At 35.0% G+C, this 16965-nt stretch overlaps 1 protein-coding gene and 1 long non-coding RNA gene across 5 annotated transcripts in view; one reads left to right on the forward strand and one right to left on the reverse strand.

Moving 5' to 3' along the window:
- Window positions 1-1515: 1515 nt before the first annotated feature.
- On the forward strand, window positions 1516-5982 carry nr4a2b (nuclear receptor subfamily 4, group A, member 2b). Of its 2 annotated transcripts, none has more exons than XM_087255404.1 (8): window positions 1516-1648; window positions 1943-2031; window positions 2294-3144; window positions 3795-3924; window positions 4025-4188; window positions 4323-4525; window positions 4607-4785; window positions 4872-5982. In XM_087255404.1, exons 3-8 carry the CDS (start codon window positions 2296-2298, stop codon window positions 5105-5107), a joined length of 1761 nt encoding a protein of 586 aa, XP_087111530.1. In that variant the 5' UTR covers window positions 1516-1648; window positions 1943-2031; window positions 2294-2295; the 3' UTR covers window positions 5108-5982.
- Window positions 5983-11305: 5323 nt separating this feature from the next.
- The window catches only part of LOC103911182 (uncharacterized), a 32528-nt gene continuing 26868 nt past the window's right edge, over window positions 11306-16965 (reverse strand). For all 3 annotated transcript variants that reach the window (XR_015493319.2, XR_015493317.2, XR_015493318.2), the window contains one exon: window positions 11306-13741. This is a non-coding gene — a long non-coding RNA (uncharacterized LOC103911182). The remainder of the gene's footprint in view (window positions 13742-16965) is intronic.

Consider the following 16965-nt stretch of genomic DNA (forward strand, 5'->3'; position numbering starts at 1 on the left):
ATGGCAACCTCTCATAACTTTCAGTCGCTTCTAAGTTTGTCCACTGATTGTATCTATCCAATTCATTGACATCACCTCCTCCACCCCCCCCCTTCTTCCCCCCCCCCCACTTTTATCAAGTTTTTATTTATTTATTTATTTATTTATTTTTACTATTATTATTTTATTTACTCCTTTTTATTTAATATTGTTGCTGTTATTATTGTCATTTCTCATTATATTGTTTTTTTATATATAAATGTTTTATTGTTCTGTCACAAAAGTATATATATATATATATATATATATATATATATATATATATATATATATATATATATATATATATATATATACGTAGAAATGTTAATGTTTATATAAATATTACTAATGCACATAAACACACACACACACACACACAAACATACATACACACATTCACTATACACTTTTTAATGATTTTTTAAAGAAAATTATTCTGTTCATCAAGTCGACATTTATTAAGTATAAAACAATTGTTCAGTTGTCAAATACTTATTTCATAAATATTTATTTATTACTTATTGTATGTAGATTTAAATGAAATTATAACTCCAGTCATTATTGCTTTTATTACTATTACCATTATTATTATTATTATTAATAACAATAATAATTGATATTAGAGTGATTTCTGTATGATCATGTGACTTTGAAGACTGAAGTAATGAAGCTGAAAATTCCTCTTTAAAATCACTGAAGTATATATATATTTAAATTTTAAACTACTTTTGAAAAGTTATTTTATAGTGCAATAACATTTCACAATAAAAGTGAATGAGTATGTGTGAATGAGTGTTTGTGGGTGTTTCCCAGAGATGGGTTGCAGTTGGAAGGACGTCCGCTGCGTAAAAACGTGCTGGATAGGTTGGCGGTTCATTCCGCTGTGGCGACCCCAGATTAATAAAGGGACTAAGTCGGCAAGAAAATGAATGAATGAATGAATATTACAATATTACAATGTGTACTGTTTTTTTGATTAAATACAGCTTCGGTGAGCACGAGAAGTTTATCTTGAAACATTTCAAAATCATACTGACTCAACTTTAAAACCGGTGGTGTATATATAATAATAATAATAATAATAATAATAATAATAAAACAGAAGAAGAAGTCTGTGATTTGATTTGTTTGTGGTCACTGACAATTCTCCAAAAATAGCACACTGGTATTCTACAACAATTCTTACAACAAAAAACCCACTTCTTTGCTTTAAATCGGTGAGATCTGATCTTGTGTAGGTGGTTTCTATATTAGGCAAACAGATAATGTGTAGGAAATTCAACTCATCTGACCCAGTGGACAGCCCCGCGTATGCAAACGCACATACAATTGAGTTGCGCACAGCGCGCAAAGACAGCACGGAAGGAAGAACAGTGCCTCTGTCCAGCCACCGGCTCGCGTCAAGGGTTGACGCGAATGACGTCACGCCCTGTTAGCACGTGGGATGTGGCATTCAGAGTTCTCATAAACAAAGGCACATTGCGCTCGAGCTCCAGTCTTCGCTTGCAGTCGAAGGAGTAAGGTGCTCAACGGCATTGGTTCTATACATGCAAACCTAACTTCTGGGCTATCAGCAGGAACACCTACATGGATACATAATTTGCAACTTATTCGACAGCGTCTTGAGGTAACAGTTATTAAACTCTTTTCGGGAGTTTGTTGGTAGAATGTTAACCAATGTGTGTATTATTAATGCATAATCTTTTTACTTAAGCTATTTTTTATTTGCTTTTATCTTTAAATAGTAAATAAAAATGTTGATTTTGCAAACTCGTTAACGTTGTTTTAAGTTAAGTTGAAGTAATTTGACTGCCTTGATCTCACAAAAATACACCAAGTTTTCGTGCTAAAATGGTCGGATATATAATGCAGATCTTGTCATACAGAAGAAAGGCTGACGAAAAAAATATTCCTTTTACAGAAAAGCAAGCGAACGAAGAGACGCTCTGACATCAACCGGTACAAGAGCCCTGACTTCAGAGATTGTTCCACGAGAGATAAAAGTAGCAGGTGTGCGGAGGTAAACTAAAGCAGGCCAGGGAAATGCAGAAAGTTTGCATACATGCTTTCCGATGGAAAGTGATGCGTTTAATTGCCTCTCTTACGCAGATGGTTAACAGTGAAAATAAATAATGAATTCTTATAAATAAAATGCCTTTCTTTATAACAAATAGACACTCGTTTTCACATGTGTAAATCTAGGAAATATCTGCACAAATAATATGCACATTGTCAGAGAAAGCTATAACAATTGAGTTTTCTAACACTGCAGCCATGCCCTGCGTCCAGGCTCAGTATGGGACATCACCTCCAGGAGCCAGCCCTGCATCTCAGAGTTACAGCTACAACACCACGGGAGAGTACAACTGCGACTTCTTAACGCCGGAGTTTGTCAAGTTTAGCATGGACCTGACTAACGCAGAGATAGCTGTCACTTCTTCGCTCCCCAGTTTCAGCACCTTCGTGGACACCTACAACTCCAACTACGACGTGAAGCCTCCCTGCCTCTACCAAATGGCCCACTCTGGGGATCAGCTGTCCATCAAGGTGGAGGAGATACCCGCACACGGCTACCATCAGCAGCAGCACCATCAGCCGCATCAGGCTGAGGAGAGCATACCCCATACCGGAGCTATATACTATAAACCATCCACTCCAAACATCTCCCAGTCCCCCAGTTACCCAACGGCTCCACATCATACGTGGGAAGACACCGGATCCCTTCACAGCTTTCACCAGAACTACCTGGCGACGTCACATATTATGGACCAGCAGCGGAAAAACGCGATGTCTCGGTTATTCTCGTTCAAGCAGTCTCCGGTTGACACGCCGATGCCAAGCTGCCAGATGCGCTTCGATGGATCCCTGCACGTGTCCATGGGCCCGGACACCGCACATCGCGCGCTGGACAGTTTTGCTTTGCCGGCTCCTCCGAGGAAACAGCACGGTGTGGGTTTATCCCATTCCCTAAACGTCGGGCACCCCTTACTGGAAAGCCCGGTGGCATCACCGCAGGCTAGAGGATCTCCGTCCAGCGAGGGTTTGTGCGCTGTGTGCGGGGACAACGCAGCCTGTCAGCACTACGGAGTGCGCACATGCGAGGGGTGCAAAGGATTCTTTAAGGTAAAAATTAGCCAATGACCACAAATCTTTTATTCAAAGTACATTTATTATGGGCCCTCGGCACTTGTTTTTTGCATGGAAATGACTGTAGTTCATGGTTCACCCCTTGCAGTCAGGGTCTGAACCTATAACCTTATGTTGCCAACCCTACTAGAGATTGGAACACAGTTTAGGACTGGTCTGGTACACACAGTATTCCCTTATTTATCTCAGTTGTATTGATTTGACCCGATGTGCACCCAGGGACACCTCCGCTCATCTCCGCCACTATTACGCTCGTCCAGAATTAAATTGGTTTGTGCTTAGAGTCGTATTGCGCCTAACCGTGCGTAACGGAACTCCCAGTGGTGACATTAAGACAGCTCTTTATGTCACCCTCGTGATAGAATAATCTCACTAATCCGACAAGAGGGGTCGCCGAGAGAGCGCCGGGGGACCCCAAATTATGACTGCCCACGGATCTGTATTTACCGAATGTCTGCCCTGTCCGGCCCTTGAATGTATTACACAGCTTTGGGTTGGAGTGCAGGGTTTGAGTGTCCTATTCTATTGTGATCTCACATTGTGATTGCAGTTCAAGTTGTTTCTGTGCGAATGGAGTTGATTTACATGCAATTAATACACATCATACATGTGCTGTTTCTCCATAGCGCACGGTGCAGAAAAACGCCAAATACGTTTGTCTGGCGAACAAAAACTGTCCTGTGGACAAAAGACGGCGAAATCGATGCCAATATTGCCGTTTTCAAAAGTGCCTGGTCGTTGGGATGGTAAAGGAAGGTAATGAGCACTTTTTTGGTTTTGTTCACATCTCAGTTGTTTATTTGTAGTGAGAGTCCTGCAGTGTCTATAACCAGTATATATTTATTATTTTTTACAGTTGTCAGAACCGCCAGCTTAAAAGGTCGAAGAGGTCGCCTCCCCTCCAAACCTAAAAGTCCGCAGGATATCCCTGTCTCTTTCACACCCGTCAATCTCCTGAACGCACTAGTGAGAGCGCACATAGACTCCAACCCCTCCATGGCCCGTCTGGACTACTCTAAAGTGAGCTCAAACTTCCAACATTCTGTAAAAATTTAAGTTTTAAGTCAAATTGACTATTTAATTATTGTTTTAGAATATGACCAAAATACATTTGCTCTATTATATTCCATTGACAGTTTTGTATTACATCCTAGTTTCAGACGAGTCCGGAGTATCACAGTGGAGGAGATGAATCTCTGCACATTCAGCAGTTCTACGATCTACTCACTGCCTCAATGAGCATCATTCGCGGATGGGCCGAAAAAATCCCCGGCTTTACCGAGCTGCCCAAATGCGACCAGGAGCTCCTTTTCGAGTCTGCCTTCCTTGAACTCTTCGTGTTGCGGCTGGCGTACAGGTAGGCCAAGTATCATTGGAATTTAGATGGATCTACATTTTTAAAAGACATAATATATTAACTTTTCAATTTTCCCACCAGATCCAACCTGCCAGAGGACAAACTCATCTTTTGCAACGGAATGGTTTTACACAAGTTGCAGTGCGTGCGAGGCTTTGGGGAGTGGATCGACTCTATTGTCGAGTTTTCTTCTAATCTTCAGAGCATGAGCTTAGACGTGTCTGCCTTCTCCTGCATAGCCGCTCTCACCATAGTAACAGGTAAGACATGTCTGACCTTTTCCAAGTGATGCACAGAATATACAGCATGTTTCAGAGCTCTGACGGGTTTTTTCTTATCTCCATAGAGAGACACGGACTAAAGGAGCCCAAGAAAGCAGAGGAACTTCAAAACAAGCTCATAAACTGTCTGAAGGATCAGGTGTCCTGCAGTGGTGAATTGTCTAAACTGTTGGAGAAGCTGCCGGAGGTGCGCGCGCTGTGCACGCAGGGTCTGCAGCGCATCTTTTACTTGAAACTGGAGGATTTGGTGCCCACGCCTGCGATCATTGATAAACTCTTTCATGACACTTTACCATTCTAAACAATCTCGTCTGAACTGAAGCAGGTTCTCGAAACCTTGTTATTCTTCGATGTTGCGGACTTTTTAGGAAATGAAAATGGCGGATGGTATTTTTAAAGATCGGAGAAAGACTGCCCGGGACAAAACTGAACAGTCCTATTTGGAGGAAATAATTATTCAAGAAAAAAAATATTATGGAGGAAAAGGGACTATTCTTATGCCTGTTTAAAGTGTATTCAGTTATATACTGAAAATAAATGCGGTGTGGTGGACATGTATTTGTATTGTTACGCGTCATATTGTTTATGTTACCTGCAAAGCATTTATATACACCTTTACACGTGTCATCAAGATGTAGCCTAATGATTTAAGGGATCAAAATAATTTTGACAAGGTACTTTACTAATTAAGTCATTCTGCATTATAGTCTATAGAGATTGCACTGAGAGTGCACGAGAGAATTTTTAAAACTCTATCTGCAACATTTCAGATTTCAGAATAGATACAAACAAATAAAGCACGTTTTTGTGTTTATGATTTTAAAGTAGTGAATTATACTGTTATTAAGATATGGGTCGCTTTTTTACTGTCCAGAAAGTATGCATGAAGGGAATTCGTTATGAGCTATTAACTTTCTCCAGCACTTTGTATTAATTTCATATTGAAATAACGTCCATGAGGTTTACGTGCAACTGGTTTAAAATTCTTACATTATGCTTATATTTCTCAGATCATTGTTTTCTATATGATGTTATGGATTTTGCACTGCATTCTATGTTAAGCTTCTCTCATCTAGTGTATTGCTGAATAAACCTAACTATTATATATTTCCTCTTGTTTGTTTGTCAGTAACATTTACTTTCGATGCATATTAAAATTTCCAGATTGTTTATAAAGTTCTTGAAACGTTTTCATTCTGCTAAAACATCTAATTCATTCCTGAAAAAAGATATTTTCTGAGGCAATATTACAGTCGACATTTTTTCAGAAGATTTACAATTTATCACAAATAAGAGAGGAAAGCGTAATAATGTTCACACAAATAGGCTATTTGTATTGTTTAAAAGAAAAAAACTAAAAACGAAGTTCATCATCTAAATATTTTTCAAATGATATGGCTAAGTTTATGACCGACTTTATTTAAATGCTTTCGACATCCGCTAAATTTGTTTATTTTCTTTTAAATCTAAAACTTTTCCTTAATTATTTCCAATTAGATTTCCGTTTCTCATATAAACTTATGCATATCACAGCTATTTTTCCCCAAATTACCACACAGATTTTGTAGAGCAAACAGTACCCTAGTGTTAAATGAAGTGACAGTAACTGCTCTATCGTTTTACAGCTGCTCCGTGTCGTGTTGTCCCCTGAACTTTTAAAAAGGTCATATCTTTATTGAACTGATGAAATAACAAAACACAATCAGGACGCGGCGGCCTGTGAAACATTTCAAATGAGAATGAAAACACACAGGTAAGGCAGCGCTTTCACCTCGTCACAATTTGTTCTGCGACACCACAATGAGAAAGTTGCGGGAAGAATGTGCAGGAATGCAAACACAACAAATTTCAAGAATCAATACTTTTACACAAAGGACATAGAAATTGGTTTCAGCCTGAAGTAAAGCGGGAATAAAAAGGCGATGCGAAGTGGGTAAACTCAACGTTTGTCTCTTTTGTGAAGTGAATAAGGCTGAGCTATCTTTTATTTTCGCGCGTCATTCCTCTCATTTTTTTGGGTGATTAAAATACAGACGGAATCAATGAATTAATTTCACATCGTTTCTGTTTGGTATTAGCATTGGAGAATTTGTTTTATTCAATTCTTAACCAGTCCAAATTTTAGCTTGTTGAATGATGTCCATTCCTTTAATAGTGTTTGTTTTAATATTAGATTCCGTCCATCTGAGCTTTATTTAATTACGGCATAGAAACAAATCGATACTTTGGTAATTTATAGATACTTCTGAAGATTGCTGGAAAACAGTTTAATCAGATTTTCGATGTATTTGAGGCTTCAAATGTATTGAATAAGTTTTCCATATCTAAATGTAATTCTGAAACACAACATTACCTCAAATAGAGATCAAGTATAATTTGCTTGTAAGGTTAAAATGTTTACACTCTAAAAAAATATATGATCAATAGTCATGACAAACATTTGTTTTTAGTTTAATGTAACTGATTAAACTAGGTTAATCATGTTAAGCAAGCAGTTTTAAGTCAATTTAACATAATATAAACTCAATGGACTCATAAAGTTAATTTGTTTAAGCTTAAAACTTTAAAGCAACCGGGATTATTTTTACAGTGTAGTTATCTGCATATTACTACACTGTAACATCTCCTGGTTGCCTTAAATTTTTAAGCTGAATCAAATTAACCTTATGAGTCCATTAAACTTAAATTATGTTAAACTGGCTTAAAACAGCTTGTGTAACTTATAAAATTAAGTTAGAACATGATTAACCTAGTTTAATAAGTTACAATGACCTAAAAACATACTGTTAGGATTAATTGATCATATAATTTTTTAAAAGTGTATCCATCCTCCTCCCCCCAAAAATCTTAGTCATTAAACATTCCTGCAGCTTTCAGGTGTTTCAGGTGTCCAGACCCGAAACCCCCACCTCTTTTAGACTGGGAATATAAAATATTGATTTATGTTTGGGAGAAAGGCCTTATAAAAATGATCACATACACGAAGGGGATTCATGAGCCTCAGATCAATAGACATCCTGTTTCTCAATGCTTTGGACCATCACCGACTGTGAAATGTTAAAATAAAGAAATCAATATTATCTGAGAAATGTCAAATTTATTATAATTATGAGGGTGAAGGACTGGCAAAAATGTTCCTGTGGGAGCTGGTCTGAAAGGAGGGGTTTACAGTCCCTCACCTCTGTCTGTGTGTGTGTGCGCGAGTTTATGTGTGTGTATAACAGAAAGAGAGAGAGGATTTGAGTAAAGACATGCACCATAGACAACGCATTTCTCATGTTGATACTTTACATGTGTGTAGATGCACATGCCTCGGTTGCCAAATATTACATTTTCTGAAAAAATATTCATATGAAAGCAAGACAGAAATAATTAGCTACTCAGCAAACAGTTTTTGTTTTTGTTTTGTTTTTAAAAGATGTTAAATAGATGTCTAAAAGTCATCTTGGCTAAAACAAGGCTAAATTTGGACTGTCAGTAAAAATCTAATGGATGTCTAACGATAGCCCAAAACTAGACTATCATCAAATAAACAGAAGTTAGTGATACTTTACATGTGTGTAGATGCACACATCATTGCCAAATATTAAACTTTATGAAAAATAATAATATGTAAGCAAGACGCTGAAATAATTAGCTACCCAGCAAAGCATTTTTTGTTTATAAAAGATGTCTAATAGACGTCTAAACATAGTCGTCTTGGCTTAAACAAGGCTACATTTGGGCTGTCAGTGAGAATCTAATAGACGTCTAAGAATAGGCCAAAACTAGAATGACTACACATAAAGTCTGTCTATTTGACGAGTAGTCTAGTTTTTGGCTAATCTGAGATGTCTATTAGATTTTCACGGACACCTCAAGTTTAGCCTTGTTTTAGTCAAGCTGTCTACATTTAGATGTTTAGACATCTATTAAACACAAAATTGTTTGCTGGGTAATATTTATCAGCATTGATTGATTGCATTTTTTGATTGCAAGTTTTCTAAAATGTTGCCTAAATATGCAAATGAGGCACAATTTAATGATATATTTACTAATTTGCATGTAATGCAAAAACCAGAACAATGAATCAAATCAGGTTCGAAACGCGTTTTAAGTTTGACATCACTGTCAAATGTTTTTTTTTTTTTACAATTGGGTTTCTGTATTTTATACAAAATAGAAACATTAAATTAAATCGAATTATATATATAATATAATTATAGTGACATAATACAGAATAATTTAGAATTCATTAATGTTTTTTCAAATTAATATTTTATAAATTTATTCTCAGATTTTTTTTGTGAATAAGAGTTGCGATATATGAATGTGTGTATAATAAGGCAAATTGTACATTAACATATTCCTCTGTAATAACCTTCAGGATACAGATATTTGTTTGTTTGTTTGTTAGACTTTATTAATCCCAAAGGGATATTCACATCACAGCAGAGCTCTCCATACTAAAATAGATTAAATAAGTTACATATACAGTTGAAGCCCTCCTTTGATTTATTTTTTTAAATATTTCCCAAATGATGTTTAACAGAGCAAGGAAATTTTCACAGTATGTCTGATAATGTTTTTTTTTCTCCAGAAAGTCTTATTTGTTTTATTTAGGCTAGAATAAAAGCAGTTTTTAATAATAAAAAAAACTGTTTAAGGTCAAAATTATTAGCTCCTTTAAGCTATATTTTTTTTTCAATAGTATACAGAAAATACCATCGTTATACAATAACTTACCTAATTACCCTAACCTGCCTAGTTAACCTAATTAACCAAGTTAAGCCTTTAAATGTCACTTTAAGCTGTATAGAAATGTATTAAAAATATCTAGTAGAATATTATATACTGTCATCATGGCAAAGATAAAATAAATCAGTTATTAGAAGTATGAGTTAATAAAACTATTATTTTTAGAAATGTGTTAAAAAAATCTTCTCTCCGTAAACAGAAATTGGGGAAAGAGAGGAGAGGTAATAAATCAGGGTGGTTAATCATTCTGACTTCAACTGTATATAAAAACAATAATAAAATTACATTCATATAGCACACCTTAGTTTCAAACAAACGAGTAAACACTTGTCCATATCTAATGCTATTACAATTCAGCATAGTTCATAGTATGATTTTGGTTATACAATCTGATCACTGTTGGAAAAAATGACTTCCTGTATCTTTCTCTGTAACACCGCGGTTTACTTAATCTTGCACTAAAAGAGCTTGCACAAGCTTGAACTGTATCAAAAAGAGGATGATTATCGTGGTTCATCATACTGACAAATTTATCTATCATTCTATCATGTGCAATCTCTTTTATAGTGGGTAGTACACACCCCACAACAGGACCTGGCCTTTTATAAGCTTATTTAATATGTAATTTCTTTCTCCAACAGTCCCCCTCCCCAGCAGGTTACAGCATACAAGATCACAAAAGACGCCACAGAATCATAAAAAGTTTTTAACAGTGTCTGACACACACCAAAAGAGCTCAGTCGTCTTAATAAATGACTTTGACCCTTCTTATACACCTGAGCTGTATTTTCAGACCAATCCAGCTTGTTATTCAGATATACACACAGGTAACCTTGATGAAATGATCTCAATTGCTGACCACTGTATAATCACTGGCACCGCTTGAGGATGTCTGTTAAAAAAATTAACAATCATTTCTTTGGTCTTATTGGTTTTTAATTTGGTGTAATTTAGTTTATAAAACACTTCAGAAGGAAGACATACAATTAATTTAGGAGGGATTTGAAGTATGTATTGTTTTTGAAATCTAGGTACACAAATTTGTAAAATTTTAATGTATAAAATAATATAAAAACTATTTTTAAAAGACTAAAAAAAATTTGACATTTCAATGCTTAAAACCTTCCAATTTTGTCTCATCCACAAAACAATTTTAAGATTTGTTCAAATTGTCCAGCGTAACACAGCTCTTACTGTAATCTCAGTTAAGCACACAGTGTCCGCAGGAGTGTGACAAAACAAAACATGCAGAATCTAATGCGAGGCCGCAGTGGGTCTCAGAGGAGTTTGTGTGGTCTAAAGATGCAGATGGTGGATCTGGAATCAAAGCAGGACCTTGGGACATGCCATTTACTCGGAGCCCAGACCAGCACACTGACACTATGTTCAGTTATGTGTTTCGTGAAGCCTCTATTAATAATTCATCTATCATTAAAATAGCGTTAAAAGAGCTTTTTCTGATTCAAAGCTATCGAAGACCTCTAAAAGAGACAGTTCATCCAAAAGCGAAAATTCTGCCATCATTTACTCAACCTTGACTTGTTCCCAACTAGTTTGAGATTATTCATTCATTCATTTTCTTTTCGGTTTAGTCCCTTTATTAATCTTAAGGGGAATGAACCGATAATTTATCCAGCATATGTTTTACACAGCAGATGCCCTTTAGATTACCCCATTCACCCATATTACATGCTTTTGGACTTCTGGGGGAAACCGGAGCACCCGACGCAAACACGGGGAGAACATGCAAGCTCCACACAGAAATGCCAACTGACCCAGACAGGGCTCAAACCAGAAACCTTCTTGCTGTGAGGGGATTGTGCTACCCACTGCACCACCTTGCTGCCCAGTTTGAGTTAAACACAAAAGAAGATATTTTGAAGAATGTTGAAAACCTGTTACCATTGATCTCCATTGAATGAAAAACAAGTACATAGTCAATGGTTACTGGTTTGCAGTTTGAATATTTGGGTGAACTATCCCTATTAAATACAATAGAAGTATTGTGTTGATGGACCATCTTTGTGTTACATAATAATTTTGCAGTGCTTATTCCAAAAAGTGAAGCAACTTTTTTTAAACAGTCACTTCAGCTCAATTATTTCCACCATAATATTTACATTCAGACCTGTGTAACTTTATTGAAAACAATAATTAACAAATTAAAACTAGTTTTCTAAAACTGATAATGTACTGTCAGATGACATGCACTTTATAGTGCAGAAGAAAATATGATTTATATTTAACCCTTATGTACTGTTGTCTTAATTTGGCCATAACTGTTTCTGTGTTTCAGCTAGTGGAATGATTTTTGGTGACAAATCTTTTGACAAATTTTTTGAGAAAATGCTTTGAATTAAGAAAAAACTCAACAATACTCTCTGAGTAAATTTACTAACTTATTGTTAAGTTCGGAAAACATCCACTCAATAAACTGTAAAAATGCATCAGATAAATATTTTTTTCAATTTTTTGCATAAATATGTTAATCAACATCAGTTCTGATGATGATCAAAACTACTAAATTGCTTAAAATACTACAGGGTTGTAACTCTTTAATTGCCAAATTCATAAATGATTTCACTGATTTGGTGAAAAACACAAACACAATGACGTGTTTTCAACAGAAAAAGAAATTGTGGACTGGATTTTTTTTTTACCTTTTATCAAAGTCTTGGACAAGTGGAACAACATTGTCTTTGTTGCATTATGTATAATATTGCATTTTTTTAACGCAATTTTTACTGTTAACCATCAGTTGGCACCATTAACCCTTCAGATATACCTTTGCACAAAAAGCTTACTTTCTGGATTTTATATGGAGTATAACAGCAAATTAAAGTGTGTCTGTGAGTGTGTGAGAGTGTGGGAGTAAACTTTAAGCACATACCTTGATGTGTCTGAGAAAATCAAAATATGCATCTCAGAACTACATGAAGTAAATAAAAACAAAGACTGTGTATTTATGGACCATAAAATGTTTTTATGATGGAAGTCAATGGGGCAAAAACAGCCACCAACAGTAAATTAGGGACAAAACAATGAAAATCTAACAATGCATCATAACAATAATACATATTTTAATAAATACATCAAGCCAATGTTGTTACTAATCATTTACATGTCCAAGACTTTGATAAAAAGTAAAAATAAAACTACTTTATATATTGAAAATGCATCATTTTGTGTGTGTTTTTTCACCAAGTCAGTGACATCATTGCTGAATTTGGCAATTAAAAAGTTAAAATCCTGTAGCTTTCTTAACAATTTAGTAGTTTTGATCAGGACCCATGTTGATTAACAGATTTATGCAAAAAAAAAAAAAAGAAAAAATATTTATCTGACGCTCATTTATCTTATCTTTTTTTTTTTTTAATTCAGTGGATGGTTTCATCCCGAACATAACTAAAGGGGTAGTAAATTTGAACAGTGCACAAGGATTAAAAACTTTAAACTTTAAACCTTTATGAGTTTCTTTTATCCTTTGAACACAAAAGAAGATATTTCAAAGAAAGCTGAAAACCTGAAACCATTGACTTAAATAACATTTGTTTTCCTACAAGGGAAGTCCGTGGTTACAGGTTTTCAGCTTTTTTAAAATAATATCTTTTGTGTTCAACATAATATTGGGTTGAAATCACTTGAGGGTAAGTAAATTTTGGGTGAACTATCCTTTTTTGAGTGAACAACGTCCCCAAAAACGCACTGTCAGTGTTCCAAATACACATTACACCCAGAATTACTCGGCGTCAGAGAGAAAAAAGATAAATAAGCCCAACTTGCAGATGACGTCAAAGAAACAATCGTCATTATCCCTCCCACAAAAAGGATGGAAAACACACAGAATTATAAATGAAATCAGCTATATTGAATCTGCTGAGCAATTAAGTAGAAACGGCGCATTTGCAAACACCTTAACGTTGTTTCATTCTCATAGCAGAATTTAGGTGTTTTGCACAATGCTGAGTGCCATGCCTTTACAGATAGTCATTTGCATGTGACCTTTAATTTAAATGTCTGGAAAGATTGAACGGCAGAGGGGCTGCTATTATTTGAGAACGGGGAGTCCAGGCCAGCATCCGCTTTTCCCTCCTCCCTTTCAGAATTCTGATAGAAAAATTGACTATTCCATTGATTAAAGCAAATCTTGGTTCACATCACCATTAGAGATGGTTCCTCAATAATATTCACAGATCACCTGTGAAGGACAGAGACAAGATAGTCGGAATATTACAAAATAAACAAAATATGTTTATAATACAAGTACACTAATATAAAAAAAATAAAAACATAATAAACTTATACATAATAATTATCAGTTAAATAAATCCTCATGAATGTCCTATAAGAAGAAAATAATCCTGAATTTGCTGAACTTTAATGTGAAAACAGTTTTATGTACATAAAAACCAGAAGTTTACATACACTCTAAAAAAAAAGGAACATAACCATTAAAAAAAAAATGTCTGATGGTAAATCATACTAAATGTTTACTATTTTAGGCCCGTTAAGATAACCTAAATTATTTACATTTCTGAAATGCCAGAATAATGAGATTGAGAATTTTTTAGTAATGTCTAGACAGTCAAAAGTTTACATTTCCTTGGTATTTTTTTTTTAGCTTTGCTTTTAAACTGTATAACTTTGGTAAAATGTTTTAGGTATCCTTCCACAAGCTTCTCACAATAGTTTGCAGGAATTTTGGCCCATTCCTCCTGACAGAATTAGTGTAACTGAGTCACATTTGAGGGCTGTCCTGCTCACACAAGCTTTTTCAACTCTGCCCACAAATGTTCTATAGGATTGACATCAGGGCTTTATGATGTTGCCTCAGTATTTCTACATAATATCCTTTCTTCATGATGCCATCTCTGCTGTGAAGTGGACCAGTCCCTCTTGCAGCAAAACAGCCAACATGATGCTGCCGCCCTCATACTTCACAGTTGGGATGGTGTTCCTAGGCTTGTAAGCTTTCCCCTTTGTCCTCCAACTGTAACACTGGTTATTATGGCCAAACAGTTTAATCTTAGTTTTGTCAGAACACAGGACATGTCTCCAAAAATTATTCTTTTCCCCAGTATTTTAGCAAATTGTAATCTGGCTTTTTTTTGTTGATTCTGGCTTGTTGATTTTCCCATGTTGTCACACAAGGAAGCAGTGTGTTTGAGATTTTCCTTAAATACTATTCTGCAGTTGCAATGTGCCTCCAGTTAACTCAAATGTTGTCGATTAGCTAATCAGAAACTTCCAAAACCTTGACACCATCATCTGAGCTTTTTCAGGCTTTATAATCTTATTGTATGTAAACTTGACTTTCAATAAAAATTATAACAATTTATCAAAAAATATCTCTCTCATTATTATATACGCATAATATATAATATAAGCATAACAAAAACTAATTTGATAATCCTAACTTACCTAAAAGAGAAAATGTTTAGTGACATTAACATCTGACTTTTTTTTTAAATGGTTATGTGCCTTTTTATACAGTGTATGTAAACTTCTGGTTTCAACTGTATTTTAGATTAGTTTCTGGATTGTTTTTACGCAGGTATGATCTTTGAATATTATTAGGGAACTATCTCAAAGGAAGTCATTATAGTTGGGTAAACTTAGAGCACAGTGAGTACAACAAATATTTTTTGTACAATCCCATTGCTGAAATAATAAAAAAAGACCTCCACAATGGTGTTAGCAAGACTTTCAGAAGAAGAAAAAAATAGTGTGAGACTGATAACGGCAGCCTGAAGAAAGAACAACATCAAGTTTATTGTCCTGCCCATTGGCACTTCAGTTTAAACTCCTCACAAAAGCACTTAGTTTTTTGTAATTTGATGCAAAGATGATGTGATACATACAAGAATACATATAAATGTTCATATGTTTAAAAAAGGGTCCATTTAGGTGCCAATGAAGAGATTGCCCAATCCCCTATACATTTTAGCTGCGTTGATTGCACAGTTATAATATGACCAATCAGATGAGCGTAAGGATAATGCAGGGGTGTAAGAAATTAAAAGCTCAGACAAATATTGCAGTGCAAGACCAATCAAAGCCTTACAAGTTAGCATAAGAAAATTGACAGGAATCGAGTAAAATTTTTTCCAAATAGGTGTATATGCTCTCTTGCAGTGGTCCTAGTCAGACTTGCATTTTTAGTTGAATGAAATTATTTTTTCTAGAAATCTCAACTTACTTCAATCAAATTGACTAAAATAATGAATTAAAACTTTCTATAACTTGAAAAATGTACTTGATTATCTTACTAAAATAGGTTCAAGCAACATAAAACTGTTTGTTGTCTTTTTACCTTCTAATGCTTAAAAACTTTATATGCAAGCATTCATTCATTCATTTTCCTTCGGTTTAATCCTTTTATTCATCAGGGGTCATCACAGCGGAATGAACCGCCAACTAATTCAGCATATGTTTCACACACATGCTACGGCCAATTAAGTTTTTTATTTTGCAAGTTTGTGCTTGCAGAAGAATAAATAAATTAATCAATTTGAATGTAAAAATTATTTTCTCAAATGACAACAATCAACATCAAACTGAGTTTCCATTGATTACAAAACAAAGACATTCAGTCCAAACCAAAGCAGAACAAAGAAAAATACAGAAAAATAAAAACACAACAAAAAATACAGAAAAATACAATGAATAAAATTAACACTCGAAATTAACACTAATGTGCACACAATGAGTTTTCAAACTGTTGCACGTCTGTCATTACAACCTTGAGGTTCATTACAAATTAAACTCTATCACTTAATTTAGTATGACTAGTACGAACAGTGTGTTGTTCACAAACAGTGAACAAATGCTAAAAAGTAAATACTAAAAAGTGGATGTTATTTACAATTTAATCATGTCAAAATGTAAAACAATCATTACAAAGTAAAGAATCTGAAAGCTTAAAATGTCTAGTTTCCATATCTGGTCACAGAGAGCACCAGTAAATTATTAATTTGCAACAAGAACACTCAGAGCACATCAGAGTTGTAAAGCATTACTTTGCTACAGCAATCCATATGCAAACTGCCCATACAACTTTAAAATGTTCAGTCCACATTACAAACATTGTCAAAAATGAAATGAAAAAAAAAATAATAATAATAATAATAAAAATGGTTCGTATTTCTCAAAACATAGGAGGCACCCTTATATGGTCAGCAATGGAAATATGGCCACCTGGTGGTCATGGTTGCCACTGCCGCCAAACAAAATCTCGATGAAAGCTAATTTTTTGAGATATCAACTTCAAATTTGGAATATAGTTTGATCAAATATTTAGCTTTGATTTTTAATACGTTTTAGGCTAAAAACAGATTTTGTAAAATACGTTTTTTTATTAAACATATTGAAATATAAATATATTGTTTTATTAATGGGGGGCACAGAGACTCACTGGTTACC

The sequence above is a fragment of the Danio rerio genome, chromosome 6 (assembly GCF_052040795.2).
Source record: "Danio rerio strain M-AB ecotype USA chromosome 6, GRCz13ab, whole genome shotgun sequence".
NCBI classification, from domain to species: Eukaryota; Metazoa; Chordata; class Actinopteri; order Cypriniformes; family Danionidae; genus Danio; species Danio rerio.

Bases quoted from the DNA above. Each gene is read 5' to 3' on its own strand.
- nr4a2b (XM_087255404.1), top strand. From the start codon at position 2,296: ATGCCCTGCGTCCAGGCTCAGTATGGGACATCACCTCCAGGAGCCAGC. The intron at 3,925-4,024 runs GTAATGAGCACT...TATTTTTTACAG, and splicing joins CGTTGGGATGGTAAAGGAAG to TTGTCAGAACCGCCAGCTTA. The intron at 4,189-4,322 runs GTGAGCTCAAAC...ATTACATCCTAG, and splicing joins CCCGTCTGGACTACTCTAAA to TTTCAGACGAGTCCGGAGTA.